Source organism: Bubalus bubalis, chromosome 13 (genome assembly GCF_019923935.1).
Source record: "Bubalus bubalis isolate 160015118507 breed Murrah chromosome 13, NDDB_SH_1, whole genome shotgun sequence".
In the NCBI taxonomy this organism is placed as follows: Eukaryota; Metazoa; Chordata; class Mammalia; order Artiodactyla; family Bovidae; genus Bubalus; species Bubalus bubalis.
In genome coordinates, this window is record NC_059169.1 from 87,001,728 (window position 1) to 87,023,657 (window position 21,930).

Consider the following 21,930-nt stretch of genomic DNA (forward strand, 5'->3'; position numbering starts at 1 on the left):
GAATTCCCTGACCCTTACCTGTGAAAACTTATACTTGAAACTTCCCAAGTTTATCAACATGATTTAAAAGAATTCCATTTCAATATTTTTTATTAATAAATAACTCCACTTTGCAAATGCATCAATTATTTCCTTTTTTTGTAAAATAACATCAGAAACTTAAGAACCCAATATAGGTTCTAACCTTCATAAAAGTTTAAGAGGATAAACTCCATCTTCTTCATCATTAATCTTTAGAAAATTAATGATAAATTAATCTTTCAAAGACCTTAGTGCCACACTTTGAAGGAAGAAGGTAAATGAAAATTTGGTAAATCCAATGAGTCTTCTAATTGATATAGGCACTTGTCACAAGTCACCATCCTGGCACTGAAAACAGTTTCACCTGGCCATCATCTTCACTAAAATCCCTCTACTAGCAGAGATGAATATGAGTTCTGTCTCATGATCGAGAACATGTACTTGACTCCCTTTTAAAAAGGAAGAAAGTAATCACTAAAAAATACAAATAGTTCACAAATGTAGCCTTGAGACTTTAAAATACAGTCAAATGAGGGTTAGGCTTTGGATTAGGAATAGGGTCTCCATACACTGGTGGCTTCCAAGTCGCCATCACCAGCTCCAGATTCACAACTGCATTCCAGACTGCAAACTAGTCTATAAATATATTTCCAACGTAAGGAAGGTTTTTCAAGAGTAAGGAAGCATTCCAGTATTTTCAAAACCAATATTGTCTTTCTCTCTACAAACTTTGTTTTTTTAATACTCCTGTTTCATCCAAAAGATAGCTCACATATCATGACTCCTTTGTCTTAAATCTTTAGTGGCTTCATTATAAAAACCACACTTATTAACAAAATACCTAAGAACCACCTGATATCTGGTCCCATTCCACCTCTTCCCTTTATTCAACAAATATCTAACAGCATGACTATTATGTGTTTCTCAGAGTGGCAGGGACTAGGGGTACAGAGTTTAAAAGAATATGATTATTGTGTTTAATAAGCATAGTGTCTGGTGGCAAAATCAAAACAAACTAACCATCCAAAATCTATGAAAATTACTCACAATAGAGAAAGGACAGGAGGCATGTGTGTCATTCCTGGAGCAATGATGCTTGATCTAAGGTTGAAGAACTCAAGTCATTAGCTGAGAAGCGTAGCTTGCATTTCAGATAGTGACTAGTACAGTGCATAAATGAATGACAAGCCATCCCTTGTAAGGGCCACAAAATGAAGTCTGAGAACAAACTGCAGAGGATGAAGCTAGAGATACACCAGAGCGAAACTATGGAAAGGAAGTTTACAATAAACCAAAAAGATTTTTTCTTTTCCCTAATAACTACAGACAATTTTTAGAGTATTTATCACAGGAAAGCAATGTAATCAGATTTGCACTTTGGAAAACCTAACCAGCAGCAGCACGGACAATGGACTGAAGATAGACTAGAGTCACAGAAACGAGGCGCTGCAGCTATCCAAGCAAGGATGCAAGCCCTGCTAGAGCACGTCAGAAAACAGGACAAGAAAACAGGGAAAGAAAAGGGGGGGGGAAATATATATATATATAACAGAATCGAAAATTAGCATCTGACTGAACATAGGAAATGAGCGAAGGGACTGTAACTAAGATAACTACGTTGTTCTGTTGCTTTGCAAGCTGGCAAAAAACGATTATAATTTGAGGGAATGACATTTTTAGAGACAAGAATGAAGAATTTGGTTTTGAAGATGCTAAACTTGATATAAGAAATTCAAAATAAATGTACTTATGCCTCCTCCTCAGATAGTCACCTTGCTGCCTCCCACTATCCATCAGGGCTCACATTAGCCATCACTTCCTAGGGCAAGTGTTCCCTGGCCACCTGAGATCCTTCCTACAGGCTTACACACCACACAGGGTTTTCCCAAAACAACAATTATCATCCTGTATTATAAAACTATCAAAATGTAGTATCATACACCTCAGTAATGCTCACCAACCTGGAAGCTCACTAATAATGAGATTTTTCTGCTTTATTCATCACCTTTCCAAAAGCTTTATATTTATAAATTAAACTCATTTGTTGAGTGAAATCATCAGCCAATTCCTGTCAAACTTTCCTTTATATGTTGAATAACCATGTCAATATCATAAAGGTCCTCAATCTCCCAAAAATCTCTATGAGGTCATTTTCTCTATTCTCCTCTTTATGACTGCTCAGTCGATGTTTACTGCTGCTTAGCAAGAAATAGAAAACTAAATTCTTATGAGAGTAAGAATGAAGCCACCTTTCTCATAATATCAATATGTACACTGTCCTGTCTTAGGTCTTAGAATAAGATGCAGAAGGAAAAAGAATTATTTATAGGAACAAAAATAAAACTATCAAAACAACCAGAATCATAGTTACTATACTCAAAGAAAGCTTACTAAATTAACTTTATCATACTGAGAGTATCTGTATTACTTACAAGAGAGAGAAATTTCTACATCCTCCCCTATAAAAGGATCAGACAAAATATAAACTTTGCTTTAGCATTTTTATAATATCCATAGTCAAATCACAGTAGCCTTGAGGATAAAATGAATCTCCATTAAAGATGCACTTTACAAAAACTCAAATGATAGGCTTCCTCTCCGAAAGGAGTCAGTACAGCAATATTATGCTTACAAAATTACATGCAAAAATGTCAAGAAACACAGTTAAGGTTGAGGCTCTACTTAATTTCATTCCCTCAGGTAAGTGAATTAGTGCATCTATACAAGAAGGTTGATAACTCAATACTCTCTATGTACTTTCTGACATTTCTAGTCTTCATTTTTCAAATTTATGCATTAAAATAAAGAATGTGTCTAGCAACCATGATAGCTTCCTGCCTAAAGCAAAATATTTACATGTGTTCTTATAAAGCTATCAGAAAAAATTCTTGCTGACACATACAAAATGGTATGGCAATAGAAATCTTTTATGGAATGAACAATATTTTCTGAATATACCTAAGACACATAACTGCTGACTAAAAGAAGACAACTAACCTTGAACAAGGTCTTTCTTCTATTTACATTAAAAGCTTACAATTTTAAAACAGTGTTTTGAGAAAGTTATCATATTCAAATACTGTAAACCAAAAAAAAAATGATTATAAAGGCCAATTTAAACTATCTGAGATTCATTCAAACCAAATAACTTGAAAGCGTGCTACTCCCTTCCTACAGTGAGTGGAAGTATTATTTACTGAGCTTGGAATACAGAGTCAGCGGGTGAGAGGTCACCATACAACACAAACATCTATCAACTAGAACACTTATGACACGTAATTTAAAGTATCTATTACTTTGTTTCCCCCATTAACTAAGTCACTTTGCAAAAATGGCGATGTTAATATCCTCAGCTGTAATCCGAGCCTGCAGCCAAAGGCCTGGGAGATAATATTCTCTAAGTATTTGGCGAAACTTAGGATGTCTTAGGGCACTTACAAAGTTCTCCATGTGAAAGTGAAAGTCAGTCAGTCATGTACAACTCTTTGCAATCCCGTGGACTATACAGTCCATGGAATTCTCTAGACCAGAATACTGGAGTGGGTAGCCTTTTGCTTCTCCAGGAAATCTTCCCAACCCAGGGATGGAACTCAGGTCTCACACAATGTAGGCAGATTCTTTACCCGCTGAGCCACAAGGGGAAGTCCAAGAATACTGGAGTGGGTAGCTTATCCCTTCTCCAGTGGATCTTCCTGACCCAGGAACTGAACTGGCCTCTCCTGCATTGCAGGCGGATTCTTTACCAACTGAACTATAAGGGAAGCCCTAACATGTTCTAAAGCATCTTCCTGCAATGCGGGAGACCTGGGTTCGATCCCTGGCTCGGGAAGATCCCCTGGAGAAGGAAATGGCAACCCACTCCAGTATTCTTGCCTGGAGAATCCCATGGACAGAGGAGCCCGGTGGGCTACAGTCCACGGGGTCGCAAAGAGTCGGACACGACTGAGCGACTTCACTCACTCTTTCACTCAAGATGTTCTATCTTAGAAGTCTATTAAAAATGTACAATTCTCTCAAGGTTCACTTAGGGCTTGACACATCAAAAATGTAGACTCACTGGCATGGTGCCTAACTCGGTCTAAATGTTCCTTGAGTACAATGTTCATTGAAGCAGTGGTAGCAGTTACTGCCAATGATTCCTCCAATGAAAGGAACCAGCCCCAAGAATTCAAAATCAGAGTAAACTACTTAAAATGTGAAGAATCCAACAACAAAAGATAATAAAATTTAAAAATAAAATTTTAAGATCAAAGAACAAGTGTAATAGGTACCCACTAAGTAGAGACAAAAGCATAATACACTAACTTAAAGAAAAGGGGGGTACGGCTGGATGGTCAACAACACTCCTGGGACAGAAACACATGAAACTGCTAACATCCAATACTTATGACCTATGAAAAAGACAACTTTAAATGGTTCCACTTAGTCTTATGAAGCAACTTTAATCAAAACCAAAACCAAGTTAAACTTTCTCTTAAAATTTTTAGATATAATTTCAATCTTAAGGGCCTAAATTATCTGAGGCCTTGAGAAATACTCCAACCTTAAAATTCTGATTCTATATACTGTCAATCATTTATTTATTCACTCATTCAAAAAATATGTTTAGTTTTCAGTCCAGGAATTGTTTTAGGTGCCATGATAGTGAATAAAGCTAACAAAAATCCTTCATAAATTTTATTACAGACAAGACATTTGCATATACTCACACAGATACATACATGATGTAGCACGTCAAATGGTGATAAATACAACAGTAGAAAAACAAGGACAGAAGCATAGGGAAGGTCAGAGTTGGGAGTAAGGAGTTTAAAGGTTTAAATAGGAAGTCCTCAGAGGATGGCATTTGTGCAAACACCCAAAGGAAGTAAAGAAGGAAATTGGAAGAACACAGAGTCCCTGAGGCAGAAATATAGCTGCAGGAGCCCCCCTGTAGTCTTGCAAAGTTAGTCAAACTACTTACTTTCTTGTTAAGTTCTGATGCTTTCTCTTCAAACCCTTCTAGTTTTGCTTCATCTATGCAAATATCTAAAATTGCAATGACAAAATTTTTCTTAAATTCACTGTTACTTTAAAAGTTTACAAAGAAAAAAAAATTACAGAGAAAAATTAGAAATAATGTCAGTAATAAACAAAATGGAGAAATATATAATGTTGGAATGGAGAATGATTTTCTAAGCATGATACCAAGGTCATAAAATATAAGAGGAAAGATAAAGCCAACTACAATTTTAACCTTGTGTTAAGCAAAAGGGAGAGTTCAACTGTACATATAACACCCAAAGGTTGCTATCCTCAGTTCATATTTTGAAGGAAAAGGAGAAGATGAGAGCCAATACAAATGGGGAAAATGTACAATAGCAATAAGCATAAAATTAGGAATAAAAATCTAAAAATGGATAAGTCATAAGAATGGATAATTGAATTTTCCTAATAATATGAAAACATAAAAATATTTAATTAGAAATAAACAAAGATTAAATAATCCCTAATGCCAAGTACTGGAGATAGCATGGGGAACCCAACTCTCCTAAAAGCAGTTGGAAGTATAATTAAGGAACTTTGCTAATAAGAAACTATGCAATATGTACAAACACTTAAATACTTTCTTTCACCCAGTAATTCTATTTTTAGGACTCTGCTTTTAAGTAAGAATATTCATTAAAATACTGTTAGCAAAAAACTGTAAATAACTTAAATATCCACTAATAATAGATTAAAAAGCTCTGATAGGAATCCACCTGACGGGATACTTCACAGGAAAAGTAATTCATATGGATGTCTCATGATTTACTATATCCCTTCTTTCTTTTTTAATGAAAGTAACAATGAACATTGTTTAATAAAACATACTACAAAACAATTTATGAGAAACAAGAATCAACCAAATCACTACATCCAAAACTAGTCCCGCTTCCTAAGTGGGACCACTCACAGCTCTTTCTATATTAGATTACTTTGGTGGTTAGCTTCTTAACTCTAAATACAGTATGTACACAATTATTTCTTGATTTAAGTATGTAAGGCATTATGGATAACTTCCTAAGAAAACACTTTCCTGTATAATCCCAATTCTCTATAATTTTTTGTTCATTTGGCTGGCTCTGTAGCACTAAATTAATACTTAATCCTCTGATTTTTGTTACACAGACAGCATCTCTTGAATCCCACCTTAATATGTTATCTGTGCCCTATACTTTCCAACATCTGTCTCCCATCTAAACATGTTAACACAGTGACACTCTTCTGTATTTAAGTCTTTGGCATTGTGTCTATAAATTTATTTGAAACTTTTATAATCAATAAACAATAAATTTCTTTAACTATGTAACTAATTTCACTTATATAGCCAATAAGTATTCAAAGATTTTATTTCCTTCTCAAGAATTCAATGTCAAAACCTCTCACCTACTCAAGAAAAATATTCCAAATGTCCAGGTAGAAAAACTTTCTCTTCAGACACTATTCAAAATCACTCCATATTTTAGTTTGCTACCTATTTAGAGAATCTTTTCCTTTATTTCTATGTCCCTCCCACCCCCAGGAACTTCTAATTTCTTCTCTCTTAGGGAGAGAAACAAGTATTTGCTTTATCAGTGTCATTAGTATTATCTACTACTTTCTCATTCTGTACATCCCACACTTCTTCCTGAACTCAAATATTTTATGAGGAAAAAAACAACTTCATGCAAATAATACTCTTTGAATATTAAATCAAGATTTGACATATGGTAACTTCTTAACATTAGTTACCATGTGGAATCACATATCATTTCAAAGACTGTTTTGCACTCTCTTACTTTTAAATCATTTAGACACATCAAGCCCTGGTCATCTGGGAAAGAGTGGTTTACAGAGTCATACAGATCCTTCAAATGGTGATACATCTCATCATACAATGTCAAAATAATCATATAGGGTAATATCACCATTAATCTCATCAGAAAAAAAATTTAGCACTGCAAAGCTGACAAGAGGACGGTAGCAAATGCAAGTTTTCCAAACTCAAATTTTTATATAAATGCTTGGGATTTTATATAGTCTATCATCTTCATTTCATTTTTAGGAAAGTGTGTGCCAAACACTCACATCTAAGTAGCCACAATTTGTATAACAATCATTTTTTCAAAGATTAAAAGGAAAAAAAAAAGGCAGGCATCTCAGCTGGCAACTCAGACAATTACACAAGTACTTCCTTGTGGACTCCGGTTTGCAGCACAAGTGACTCACAAATACAATATATTGAATTTTGAATATATTCACACAGAATATATTCACACAGTATATACAAAGGTAAATGTCTAATAAAATTATTATTTTTTAGTTCTTTATCAAGGACATTCTTGAGTAAAAAATAGCAGTTTCGTTTCTTTTGTTTTACCAAAGAACCCCAGGGCTCCTGGGGTTTGGTGCCACTGCCTTGCTTTACAACAACATGCCAGCAGTTTTCTCAATGTTATTCTGCAAATATCAAGACAGTGAAAAAGGCAAACAAGGTTCCAGTACTATTGTGACAATAGATTTGACTAGTAGGACCTTCTGAAAGGGTATCCAGGACCCTCCAGAGTCCACTTTGCAAGAAACAACACTCTAGCGCTAACCCATGGGTAAGGGACAGAAGGTATTTCCATTTTAATAACAGAGACACACTCACCAACAAACTGACTTAAATCTAAATCTAGTCTTTTTCGATACGTGAAGTCTGGATCCATCCCATCTCTATGCAGTACAATCTGAGATACACACTCATCAATTAATTTGAAGTACTGTTGCCTAGAACCAAGGAAAAGAATAAAGGTACACTCAATTTATCAGTGTAACTTTACATCAAAACAAAGCTATTTCATTCGGTAGCTTGATTTCCAGTTCAATAATATACTACTGCACAGTTTTAACAGTTGATATAACAGACTTAACATGGGAGTGAGAGTAAATACAAATGTCACTTTCCTTCTAATTATTTTAACACATTAATGTTTTCATAATCTTTTAGTTATAAATACAGTGTGTGTTAAAGATCATCTTCTTATGAAAGTCAGAACCTTGACTTAATTAGTAGGCAGTGAAAAAGAGAATATTCAAATGAAGTGATACTGATACATGATTAAACACAGTCCTCTGCAGAGATCATCAGCCTATCACTACACTGTACTAAAGGGTTACCATTAACTCATTTTATTTTACAAATCAGAAGACATATTTTCTAAAAAATTATCTGAAAGTTTCTTAAAACCATACAGTTCACTGTTTTTACAATTTTTGGAATACTGTGTATTATAAACACTATCAAAAGAATATTTTTTACTTAAAAGAAAGCTAGAAAAATTCAGTTTAACAATTTTTCTCCAATGTTTAAATTTAATTAAAATCCTCAAGCAGGCTTCATTTGTAACTACAATTAAGTTCAGTCCACCTGTATGAGTAACAAGTTAAAGAACATCCTTTGAAACAACTCAAGCCAACAAATGCAAAAAAAGTATCCAGAAGATTCTACAAACAAAACCAAACTACAGTTATGGGCAGGGGCAGGGGGCACAGGCCTCCATCCCAACCACCCAGGAAGACTTACTTCTTCTCAATGACATTTTGCACAGTTTTTCCTCTCCACCTCCTTCTCACTATGTGATGGAACCTCAGCAACTTCAGCTTTCCATCCCTGTAAACTATGATCTGCTGCTCTGGATCTACTTACTTACACCCAATAAACCATTCATTACACTGAATAAAATAAACTAGAGTTCAACATTAGCAAATAAGAAAATGTTCATTAACTGTCATAGAGTAACAGTATTCAAGCGAGTATTCTTAGGTACAGATCAAGGCAAGAAGGCATAATCATTGCTTTCCTCAATTTTCTCAACTTCTTTCAAAGAAATAATCTCCTAGCTAATATCTTAGCTATAATAACCACATTTACATTTGAGGTATTAATATATAAATTGCACACATTTCTATCACATTTAAAAATTGAGATGACACATTCTGTCCCTTTTTTACTCTTACTTAATGTCATCTTGATGCTATTTTAATAAAACATTTCTTAAGTTAACACAAGTTATTTTGTGTCATTTTTTTAAAACCATAATTTCATTAAATGCTTTCTCAGTTCCACCATTCTAAATTATGAGCTCATTTATAATGCAGATGAAAATTGATGCAGAAACTCTTTCAGCAAGGCAATACAAGTAAAGAACAATATACTTATGGATTCTATAAACGTTAATCTAGAAAATAATCTCGATGTGAGATATTAGTAAGGTAGTGAATATGTCAGAGGAATATGTAAACAACCTAATTAAGGAATAAATATAAATTTCATTACTTCACTAACAAAATGTCATTTTTGTTGGAGAATATTTTGAAGTCACCTTCACTTTCTCTGCAGTTTTTTTACCAAAATCAGAAATTATCTCCATGCATATTCAATTCACATGCTATTTTGCACACAATAAGCCATCAATAATTTGCTAGAGAATTGAATTTGATCTTCTATTCACCTTCCAATTATCTTGCTGCATTTGATTTTTCGTGGGGCCTTTGCTGTTTACTTTCCAACTGAGTTCCATTTCAGTAAAATTTCCTTTTGTCCCAAAAGCAAAATTAAGCAAAGATTTAAATTCATAGATTGAATTCTTTTAAGTGATAATATTTTGCAGTCTACAATGAAAAATAACTTATTAAAAGCTTTAAAAATTTTATTAATTATCAATATTAATTCTAAATGTTCAAGTGAAAATGTCCAGAAAACTGAAGACCTCTGAAAGGTAAAATCCAGGTCCATTTGAGATAGCAAAACCAAAACAAATGAAGAGGTAAACCCAAAAGAACAAGGTACATAGGACTGCACAGCAAAAAGTAAAATTTACTGTATGTGAACTAAAAGGTAAATAACAAAAAAATTTTAAAGAATATAGCAAAAGTATTATGTAAATGACCATAATTCTGACTCTATCCTGTAATAAGTATATTCCCACTATAAGAATAAACAACCTACGGGGTGGGATGGGGAGGGAGATGGGAGGGAGATTCAAAAAGGAGGGTGTATATGTACACCTATGGCTGATTCTTGTTGAGGTTTAACGGAAAACAACAAATTCTGTAAAGCAATTATCTTTATAAAATAAATAATTTTTAAAAGAAGAATAAACAACAACAAACAGTAATAAATAAGTGAGAATTTTGGTCCATGGGAAAGAACCAATGGGATCTTTACTAAACAGTCACAGGAAGAACTCTGCCTTCATAGCAACCACATCTGGAATGAATACCAAGGGCCTCGGGCTGAAAGAGCCAAGGAAGAAGGGAACACAGATGATTATCAAACTTCAAAGGTGATACTGAAAAACTGAGGAAAGGAGGGGAACTTCTATGGCTCACTAATATCACTTTGATAATGCTACTATGACAGAGCACAGCGAGGGCAGCCCTTAGCATGGAGCCCTTGCTGGGCAACACTACTCTGCCCGTTACTTGGCAACAGGTCCCACTCAGTCATTGGTTGGTGCTACAGTGGGCCCCGCCCACAGGCGACCACCTGTCAGGAAGCCACGGTGGGTGGGGTGGTTAACCAAGAGTGGGGCGCGGCCATGAAGGGGAGTCAGGGAAGAGCAGACCCTGGCCTCCGCCAGGGCCCTCCCGCCCGTTCCCTGGCCTGGGACCAGCGGGTGAGCTGGGCACCCAGGGAGGAGGCCAGAGGTGCGTCACGGAGGCTCCGGAGGCTTCCCCACGGCCACCCACAAGCCGGGGCCTTGAGGCGCTGGGGAACCGCTCTGCAACCTCTGTTTCTGTGAGCGGAGAGCGGCGGCCGTCCGCCTGGGCCACAGACTATGGGCCCTGCCTCCTGCCCCCTTTTGGGGGCCTGAGGAACGGAGGGCCAGTTGGATCCTGGGCACTGGGCTCCTCAGCGATGACGTCCTGATTGAGTCTGGGAACCTGACCCTGAGGGAGCTGCCAACCGAGGTGGGCCTCCTCTTGGCCAGGACCTGGGCTTTGGAGGGTGAGAGCTGTGCCCTGAGACTTGGTGCTTGTTGTCAGGACAGAGAAGAGCATTTGTTTGGTAGAGATTTACAGGAACATCGTCACCTGAATGTGACCTGACTTCAAGAACAAGGATTTCACACCAGGAAGTCTGTACCAACTAACCACGCCCCTACCCACCTTTCCTATAAAAGGGCTTTGTTGAAAGCGTTGGGGGAATTTGGGATTTTTAAAGCATGAGCTACCCATCTTCTTGCCTGGCTCTGCAGTAAACTCTTCTCTGTTCCAAACTCCAATGTCTTAGTGTTGTTTGGCCTCACTGTGAGTCAGACACAGACTTGTATTTTCAGTAACACTACAATGTAGTATTTCTCTAGACAGTTGATTCTACTAAAGTGATAGGCTTGCCTGAGCATTCCCCACAAAAGTTGTGCTTTTTAATCTGTTCTGAGGTTTAAAAACCACATGTCCCCTAGAGCACAGATATAAGGGACTAGGATCCTAAGTAAGAAATAACCTCCTTCGCAGCACTATGCGTGTGTGCTAAGTCACTTCAGGGGTAGTCCAACTCTTTGTGACCCTGTGGACTGTAGTCTGCCAGGCTCTCATGCATGGAATTCTTCAGCCAAGAATATTGAAGTGGGTTGCCAAGCCCTCCTCCAAGGGATCTTCCCGACCCAGGGATCAAACCCACGTCTTGTGAGGCTCCTGCATTGCTGGCAGATTCTTTACCACTAAGCCACCAGAGAAGCCCTTTTCCACACTATAGACACATTCAAACCTTCAAAAGCAATGAACAGTCTTAAATTCTTGGAAAATACAGAGATCAAGAAAAGGATGGGGTTACTTTAGAATGAGTAAAAGTTTCAAGTTTACTTTTAAATTTTCAGAAGAGTACAATGAAATGGCAACCCACTCAAGTACTCTTGCCTAGAGAATTCCATGGACAGAGGAGCCTGGTGGTCTGCTGTCCATGGGGTCGCACAGAGTCAGACACGACTGAAGCGACTTAGCATGCATGCATGCATTGGAGAAGGAAATGGCAACCCACTCCAGTATTCTTGCCTGCAGAATCCCAGGGACAGGGGAACCTGGTAGGCTGCCATCTATGGGGTCGCACAGAATCGGACACGACTGAAGCGACTTAACAGCAGCAGCAGCATGATTCTCAAAAATCTTATGTAATCAAGTATTAGTATTTTTTATCTAGCATTTATAGAGTGGTTCAATAAACTGTCTTATTTTAATAAAGTATGAGAAACAAGCAAATGAAGCCTCAAACAGGTTCCTGACTCATATTTTAGAAGACCTTGGGATTTACCGATTCTACAAAGGAATGAGGTAGGGCAGGTGGTCATACTCATCTCAACCTAAAGTTTTACCTTGTTTAGATTTCTCTTCACTTGTTAGGTACATCAAAAACCTAAATTACTCCCTCTGACATCACCCAGAGGACACAGCCTGAATGAAACTAACAACTCCTACTTGAAATCAGAGTAAGAAAAGACATACTATCCACAGTATTTGAGAAAAAAATTTCAGCAAAGTTAAAGGTGGCCAAAATGGCTTCATACTCAAAAGATCTTAGCTTCCTTCATAAAACAGTAATAAAAAAGGAAAGAGGGTATAGAGAATATTTACTGAGCATACACCATATCTAGCTAGGAGTCTCACTCGTGTTACCATTTCAATCTTCTTAACAATAGAGCAGCTTCAGTGCTGCTATCCATATATAACTACAGATGGCGGTGCTCAGTCACTCAGTCGTGTCTGACTCTTTGTGACCCCATGGACATGTATGTAGCCTGCTAAGCTCCTCTGACCATGGAGTTTTCCAAGCAAAATACTGGAGTGGGTTGCCATTTCCTATGCCAGGATCAAACCATGGATCAAACCTACATCTCTTGAGTCTCCTGCATTGACAGGTGGATTCTTTACCACTGATCCACCTGGGAAACCCATACAACTACAGGCAGATATGGATAACAGTTAATTTCTTTAAACAATTTGTTGAGCTTAAGATGTCTAAGGTATAATCAAATGACTTCAAAAGTTATTGGTCTAGCTTTCTGATACATTAGCAACATTAAACTTAACTGTACTATTAAGGAACTTTCTAGCTTCTTAAAAGTGAAGTCGCTCAGTCGTGTCCAACTCTTTGCAACCCCATGGACTGTAGCCTATGAGGCTTCTCTGTCCATGGGATTCTCCAGGCAAGAATACTGGAGTGGGTTACCATTTCCTTCTCCAGGGGATCTTCCCGACCCAGGGATCGAACCCGGGTCTCCCACATTGGAGGCAGAAGCTTTAACCTCTGAGCCACCAGGGAAGCCCTACTTAAACACTAATAAAAGTGATGTTTTAGTATCTTTTTTATAACGTATGAAAAGAAACTTATCAACACCATTCCTACTGCCTAAGGACTAACCAGAAAATATTATCTATCATGCAATAAATTAGTAATAAGTAAATTTGTTGCTAGTTCTTATTTTTATTCAGATGAAAAGTTGTAACCAAGAATCTGCTAGAGCTTAAAAAGTAACAGTAGTATCATTTTATACCATCATCTATCTAAATATATGCCCATAGGAAACACTGCATACTATGAATTAATACTATGAAAGAAAGAAATCTTAAAAATATGTGCATGCTCAAATCAAACAGCTGGTGAATTTCACAATATAATTTTATTAGTGAAAGAAAATATTAGAATATAGCTTCCTCTTACCTTATAAAATAATCATTTCGAATCAGCAAAAGATGCTGCAGAATTGAAATGAAATATCCCTCTGCTCTGGTTTCCTTAACTGTGTTCCACACCATGTTGTAAAGATCATTGACTTCAGTAAATTGATTAAGGAATATGTGGATTTATTTATCCTCTACACCAAATAACTGCAGTAATGTGACACGGAATCTGCTGTGTAAGGCCTCAAAAGATTACTGTCTTACTCTAAAATAGGTATCGTATAGACTAAGCATATAATAAAATACAGAGGGAAACTGTGCAAATGATAACTTCACCTGATACTTTCTGGCTTCTCCTCCACAGTCTACTCTAACCAATCTTACTCTCTTGAGCAAAGACGCTCTGGCAGAAAGTGGTGGAGAGCAGGTCACAAAGGCTGCACTGGGTTCTGGGGCAGCCATGACCGAGAGAGCTGGTGCCAGGCATTACCTACCGTGGTGCTCCCCCGTGGAAGACAGATATGTGGCTCATTTCTGGACAAACACAGACATCTGCAGATGCACACAGCCAGCAAAGGCTCCTAAGAAAATACACGCAAGGTACAGAGCAGAAATAACCAGCAGGCTAAGGGGCCTCCTCCTAAGGCGGGAAAGCACTGGGCAGGGGGGCTCCAAACAGAAAGAACAGACTGCGCAGGTACACATTAAGAGGCCTACAGCATCCAGATTTAAGGTGCCACATTCATTTATATAAGCATGTTTTCATAAAAACACATATAAACTAATAAAAATGTTTACACAAACATCCCTCTGATTCAATAAAGTTTTGATTTTATAACGTTTACCTAGAAATGGCTTCTGAAGTTTAATATTTTAGGGTTAGGGGCTGACTGTTTAAGATTTAGCAGTAATTATTAGTAATTAATACATATTTGATTGGACATCACACAAAAGGATATTCAAATTCAGCTCTAATATCTTCGAGGCGATGGGAGAACTCCATCAAATCTTCTTCCTTATGCTCATCAAAGACTTTAAGTTGGATATCCAAGCCATCATTCTTAATATGTTTTAAATTCTACAGATATTAAATAGAAATTATAAGGAACTGTTTGGTTTTAATAATACACAAAATTAATGAAAAATATAAACAATAAATGAACCACTCAACTTGATTTATAGCATTCAAAGACTTAAAGTGTTAACTAATAATCAAAACTTATCGTCTGTATTTCAAAAATAGATTTTATACTCAAGCCTTTTTTCCCCACAGATAAATTATTCTTGAAAGTAATTTATCTAAATTTCCCCCTACTCAAGTACATCTCTAATTTAAATATTAATAAGGAGACTGCAGGGCACTTACTGGCAATATCTCTTTCAATCCACAACGCATAAATTCATTTCTGATGTGAAGCCTGAAGTCCAAGTCATCAGGAGATGTAACAAGGGCATTGATGAGCTGCATACACGCTACCTATAATAAATTACACAGCAAGACTTAGACTTGGATCAGACATTTAAAAAGGAGTACTAGAACTGAGACATCAAGGCTGTGTTCCAAGTATTATCAAATATCTTCCTTCACAGGTGAGTCTATTAAAACGATAATTTGAATGTAAAATACTTTAGTCAATTCTAAATTATACAAGAAATATATTTTCAGAGGAGTTTTTAATTCACTCCAACCAAAAGTTAAGTTCTTGTCCAAAAATATCATTCCATGCACACAAGACATAAACTGAACACACATTAGTTGAAAAACTATAAATATCCTTAGATAACACTTACCTAAACTAGGATAATAAAATAACTTCCTATTCATCAAGAGAAACCCAAAGACTTTAAGTCAGTAAGAATTAACTAAGGCATAAATTTAGTTAATGGGGTTGCTATAACCAAAAACTGTATTATGAACATTGCAAGGCTAATTACTGGTTTGATCCCTGGGTTGGGAAGATCCCCTGGAGAAGGAAATGGCAATCCACTCCAGTATCCTTGCCTGGAAAATCTTATGGACAGAGGAGCCTGGTGGGCTGTAGTCCATGGGGTCGCAAAGAGTAGAGCACGACTGAGTGACTAACACTTAATTACTTACTTACTTAGTTACTTAACTGACCAGGCACTGGTCCCTGCACTTTGACAAAAATTCAGACCTACTGTATGTTATGTTTATTAAGAAGACATAAAGAAATAACATGGCCAACTGAGCTAAAAATTAAAAACTCATATTTTCTCAACTTTTACCCTGGAACTCCAACTTTCAACTTGGATATCGTTTTTTGTTTTTGTTTTTTTAAATCACTGGCTGAATTGTATCTTTCATTATCAAAAATCTATATAATGAAAACAAAGGAGGTAGTTTCTAGGGAAGCAAAGAATTCTTCGTTGTTGTTGATGGTTATTTTTCTAAGTCTGCATTCTACCAAAAGCCAACAAGAAAGACTAGCCTACTGATCAATATGTTTAACCTCATGCTGTTCTCTAAATTGTCCTTTCTCCATCCCTTAAGGCAAGGTTTATATGAATTTAGAATGCCATTTTGGGATTAAAACACCAACAGGGGTCTGAGTTCCAGCTGGTTGAAATATATTGTAATTGTTCTGTTTGATATCTAAACACTAAAATCTAGCCAGCATGCCTCTACTGTCAAAACCTGAAAGAGAGGGAAAAGAAAAACATATTTAGAAAAAAGAAAAGAAAAACTTAAAACAGAGTCTACCTTTCAGTACATGTTCACTCAGCTGTAAACAGTTCATGTCAAAAAGTCAAGTTTAAAAGGCTTTCTTTGCACTTCCTTGCCAGTCATTACCCAGTACCCACAAATTTTTTTCAGCATTATAAAAGATCTCAAGCAGCATACGAATCATGTTTCTCTATGTACAGAGAAATTAAATTAGCATTAGTCACCAGGTTTCCAGAAAAGATGCAAATTACAGACAACCCAAAGAAAGCAGCAAAAATATACAACCTAAAAATTAGCAGCAAATATCACCTAAATGGAAAGTCAATATGTATAGAACAATATTAGCACAAATTGAGGAGAAAGGGAAAGGATCATCCAAATTGCTTCCAGGAACACTTCAAAGGCAATTTCCCGTAAAAGGAAAAATAGGAAATTGACAAACTGAAATAATGAATTTAATTCTTTAAGATCCCTTCCCAATTCTAATGGTAATTTACCATTATCATGACCTATACCCACTCTTTGATTAATTTATATCCTGTAAATATATGTCTACATACAGTAAAATGTATTGATTTATTTTCTTACAGATGAAAAACTATAATCAAGGTAAAGACCAAAGAGTTCCTTCTAGGTTTTTAATACATACATTGAGATATTTGGACCTGTTTTACCACATGATTTCACACTGATACAGCATACCAGCATATAAATAAATTTCTATAGACAGTAGAGAAGGCTCAGGAACTAGTGAAGGTAAGTAGGTACAATAACATAAATTCACTCTAACAGATTTATGAGAATATACTATGTGAGCATATGGAGACAGTAACAAAAACAAGGACAGCTGAGGAACAGAACTGACTCTCTCAAGGATTAATCGGAAGACAGGCAGCCAGATGAAGGGGAAGACCAAGGTGTTCAGCCCTGGGGCATTCTGTTGAATCACAAGGAATTCAGATTTTCTGAGCAGTCTGTAAAGGTAGGAAGTGGGAGTGCAGGGGAAGGACTCATTAAAGATGAGGCCAGACAGATGAAGCACAGCCTCCTAGGCCAAATCAGAGAGTACTGGTTCAGCTGGAAATAGGGAGAATCATAAAGGATTTCATGCAGAGGAGAGGAAATAACAGAGGTAACAGATTAAGTGAAGAAGTGATCTTAGAATTCCCCTAGTGGTCCAATGGTTGAGACACAGAGCTTCCAATACAAGGGCCACAGGTTCAATCCCTGGTCATGGAACTAAGATCCCACATGCCACACAGCACGGCAGGGAAATAAAGCTATCATAGTGGTAACCTCAGTGAGCAATGAGGAGGTCTTGAGCAACCTTTCTAAAACATGTGATGGCTGGGTGAACATATGGTTGAGACCAAATAAAAGAATTTGCAAGTTCTCCCACCTTTGTTTCTCAACAAGATAGGAAGTGGGAGTATTAACAGACACATGAAATGCAAGGAGAGAAACAAATTTCACAGGAGACTAGAATAAATTCTGCTTTTAAAAATGAAATGTACATTAAGAATCACACATTCATTTAAAAAATTAGTTATTGAATGCTAGGATATTAACAGAAACCCCAGGAAATAATGAAATTGTGATATTCATCATAAGGAATTAATCATGATGTTCTGCTCAATGTTCCAATTACATAGCATATATGATCTCCATTAATTTGCATTAACTATGCCATACTAACAGTTTCAAAGGCAGACAAAAGCTACCTCACCCCAGAACTGATAACTGAAGAGGGTAAGAAAACAGGAGTTTCTGCCCTCCTCCTAGGAGCATCCTAAGTTAAATAAAGGCTCTATCTTTGGGCATCAGACCCTCTCTGTTCATTAGGTTATGCATTTCATTCCTTCCAAGCCTGTTAGTGATGTCTACTAAGGACTTGCTGGTACTGGGGACACAACTATGAAAAGACAAGACAGAAATCACTACTAAAGAAAGGGAGGAGGCAAGACTGACTCCAGGATTTCTGACCAGGGCAATTTAAAAGCTGACAGTCATTTATTAAGATGGAAAATAAATAAGGATAAACAGAGGAAACAGGTTTGGGAAGAAAGATCAGGAGTTCAGTTTTAGAGATGTTAAGTTGGAAATATCTATTATTGATCCTTATCCAAAGAAGTAGAAAAGGAAATTGGATATAGGAGACCCTAGATCAAGAAAGAGATTACCATAGCAATTGCATGTAAAAACCAAATCTCAGATGATCATCAAGAGAAGAGAAGAGAGAGAGAGAGAAGAGGTCCAAGAACTGGCTGGGACATTTCAGTTTCATCAATTTCAACTTTAGGTTTTGATTTGCAGGTTGGGGAAATGAGTTAAAGAAAAGTAGAAAGCTATAATGTGGTAGAAAACAAACAAGGAGAAGTCTGAAAAGTATGGGAGGAAAGTGCGTCAACAGAGAGAGTGATCAACTGTGTCAAATAAGATCATTACCACTGTATTTGGCAAACTGGTGACTTAACGAGCAGTTTCTACAAAGGGACAGAACTTCTCTTCCACATGGAAAACTCTCTCTCATGTCCCATCAACAACCAGTACATGAAAGCATACAATTAAACTGACCCTCAAATACTCTCCTCCTTACTGCAAACATGTGTTTAGAATCACTTTATTAACACTTTATAACATTTTAGAAACACTGCTTATTGACCTTTGGTTCAAACAAGGTTTCTAACTAAGACATCTTTTAGGTGTTAGATCATGGACTCCATTTTAATGATTTAGAAAGTAAATGCTATAAACTTAATTGTTACTCTTGCCCCAATTATGAAAAAGGAAACTTACATGACAAAAGCTACTTTTAACACAACTTCTAGCTATAAAGACATGTCTGCACACATGCACACAGGCCTGCCAGCTAGAATTCAGGATAGCTGAGGATTTCCTCAGGAGTAGCAACAAACTGAAAATGCACTGCAAAAACTGAGACCAGCAAAACCCACACAGCCAAGGATGAGGAAAATAAGTAGCCAAAACCGTAATCACAAATAGTGGGGAAAGTGTCAGCAAGGACATGAACTAGAAAGGGGGACTAATAAACTGTAAGCAAAACTCGCAAAGATATTCAATAAGAGGGACAGAGCTTGTCAAAGGCAATCTTAGAACAAGGCAAATGATCAAAGGAAACTCATTAGAAACAGAAAGAAGTTAAACAGCAAGACAAAGACACACACAGGAATTAACATCACTTAATCAGCAAAGTAGTTTTCTGCCCTTGAAAATGAAGTGAGGAGGTTTCTTCATATGTAAATACATATTACCTAAATTTCCTCTACCACATAATTTAATGTAATGCTATCTATCACTATGTGCAAAACAAAAGGAGAAAAAAATTAACATTTTATGTATCTTTAACTTTCGGTTCCCAACCCTTTTTCAACTAACAAATTTGAGCACAAAATTCCAGGCACACTAAGAGCTGTGATGCTTAAGACCAACCACAGGCTTGTCCGGGTTATGCCGAGGCCAACAACACAGATGCTTTCCTCAAGATTATGCCAAAGCAACGGAAAAGGGATCCAACAAACAGCAAAAGAAAGTATTCTTTAGAAAGCTCACAATTGGGCAACAGGTTCATCCTGAATATGAGGAGATGCTTTCATATGTAAAATGATGGCGATACTACACTGAACACATATCAGCGTCACAAGCTGAACACACTGAACACATATCAGCTTCACAAGCTGAACACAGACTGCAAACCAGCACGGGTAAAGTACTTAAGTAAAAATTCTATCAGAATCTGTGAATACCTGCTATCTGTGCCTGGAAGAAACAGGTTATACAGCTATTCATCTTCTTAGCTCCACAGCAGAAATCATCTGTCTCTCTTTGCACAATCAGATTCCACATTTATCAAGTTAAAATGAGTAAATGATGCTTATAGACAAATATCTTGCCTCCAGTGCAACAATACCCAGGAATTTTAAAATCTCAAGCGTTAATCGAGAATATAAACTAAACCTGACTACTACATTATGAAGACAAACACAGAAAAGGGTGAATTATGTCAGCAAATGTAAAGTCCTATACTTTACTTATATTTCTAATAAAATTTCTATAAATGATAGACACAGTAGAGGACAAGTCAGAGCTTGCAGTAACTGCATATATCTCATACAAATTCAGGCAAATAAATTACAGGATCAAGAGGCTCTAATTTACATGAATGTGAACAGTTGAATTCAAGACAGAACCAGGATTTTTAAATATTTATTCTGACACTCCCCCTGAGATATCCATGAATTCTTTCTGTGTTCTTCCATTTTGTTGAGATTCTAGTATCGCAATATTCATATGAAATATTAGCAAGCTCTGAATTCCTGAGTAACAGTTTCTTAAGAGCTTAAGGAGTATATTTCATTCATCTTTATTGTTCTAATATCTAGCAGAACCCTGCACCACAATCACTGAATAATTAACTGACTGGTTAATTATGAAACTTTGCAGTTACCTTGAGTCATGAGTTACCTTCATCTTTCTGGTGGTCTCTTATAGCATAAGTGAAAAATTGCATTACATAGATTCAGAAAATTGGCAGTATACTCTAGGATAAAAATGTTACCCACTAGTTTACTATACTGAGGTGTGTACTCCAAATGACAATGAGTTTACATTAGAATATTATTTTACTCTTGCTTCTTTAATGTTTATTAGCTTAATGGCATATTATTTACTTGTTCATTTAATACATTAACCTTTTGATTCATACAGATACAGTAACCATACTGTTGCAAGCCTCAATAAAAGTAGTAATCAAAAAAAGAGAGGAATTAAAATAATTTGATCTCTGCATCCTTTTGGAAGGCCCCAACAGTGGTCTTAAAAAATAAAATGTCCAACTATACCCTGTAGTCTTCATTTGGGCCTTCAATAAATGTGAGAATGACTTACTTGATGTTAAAAGTAACTTTACTTAACATTTACTTTTTTGAGGGGGTAGGAGATACTTGAAACAAAAAGAAACAGTAAATCAAGTTATAGGAACTTATATGACCATTCCTTATAGGAAGACCTTTGGTTGTGGGCAAAATTAAACTCGGGTACATTTTGAGCCTAAGGGCCTTAAGAATCTTAACCATGAGGGAAATAAACAAAAGCTAATAAATTTGGCTAAATTCAAACAGGCACTGTAACATTTTCTTCAATGTCATATCTGTCAATTATTGCCCAGTGCCGGAAGAAATATCATTAACCTCAGATATGCAGATGACACTACCCTTATGGCAGAAAGTGAAGAGGAACTAAAAAGCCTCTTGCTAAAAGTGAAAGAGGAGAGTGAAAAAGTTGGCTTAAAGTTAAACATTCAGAAAACTAAGATCATGACATCTGCTCCCATCACTTCATGGGAAATAGATGGGGAAACAGTGTCAGAATTTGTTTTTCTGGGATCCAAAATCACTGCAGATGGTGATTGCAGCCATGAAATTAAAAGACGCTTACTCCTTGGAAGGAAAGTTATGACCAACCTAGACAGCATATTCAAAAGCAGAGACATTACTTTGCCAATAAAGGTCCATCTAGTCAAGGCTATGGTTTTTCCAGTG

The 21,930-nt window shown here is 36.6% G+C and overlaps 1 protein-coding gene across 8 annotated transcripts in view; it reads right to left on the reverse strand.

The window, feature by feature from the left end:
• DIAPH3 (diaphanous related formin 3) overlaps window positions 1–21,930 on the reverse strand; it is a 569,530-nt gene that overhangs the window by 356,660 nt on the left and 190,940 nt on the right. For all 8 annotated transcript variants that reach the window (XM_025263061.3, XM_044926876.2, XM_025263062.3 and 5 more), the window contains 5 exons: window positions 15,053–15,163; window positions 14,646–14,764; window positions 13,727–13,843; window positions 7,676–7,794; window positions 4,985–5,049 (listed from right to left, as the gene is read on the reverse strand). In XM_025263061.3, the coding sequence (XP_025118846.3) occupies window positions 4,985–5,049; window positions 7,676–7,794; window positions 13,727–13,843; window positions 14,646–14,764; window positions 15,053–15,163 (531 nt within the window). The remainder of the gene's footprint in view (window positions 1–4,984; window positions 5,050–7,675; window positions 7,795–13,726; window positions 13,844–14,645; window positions 14,765–15,052; window positions 15,164–21,930) is intronic.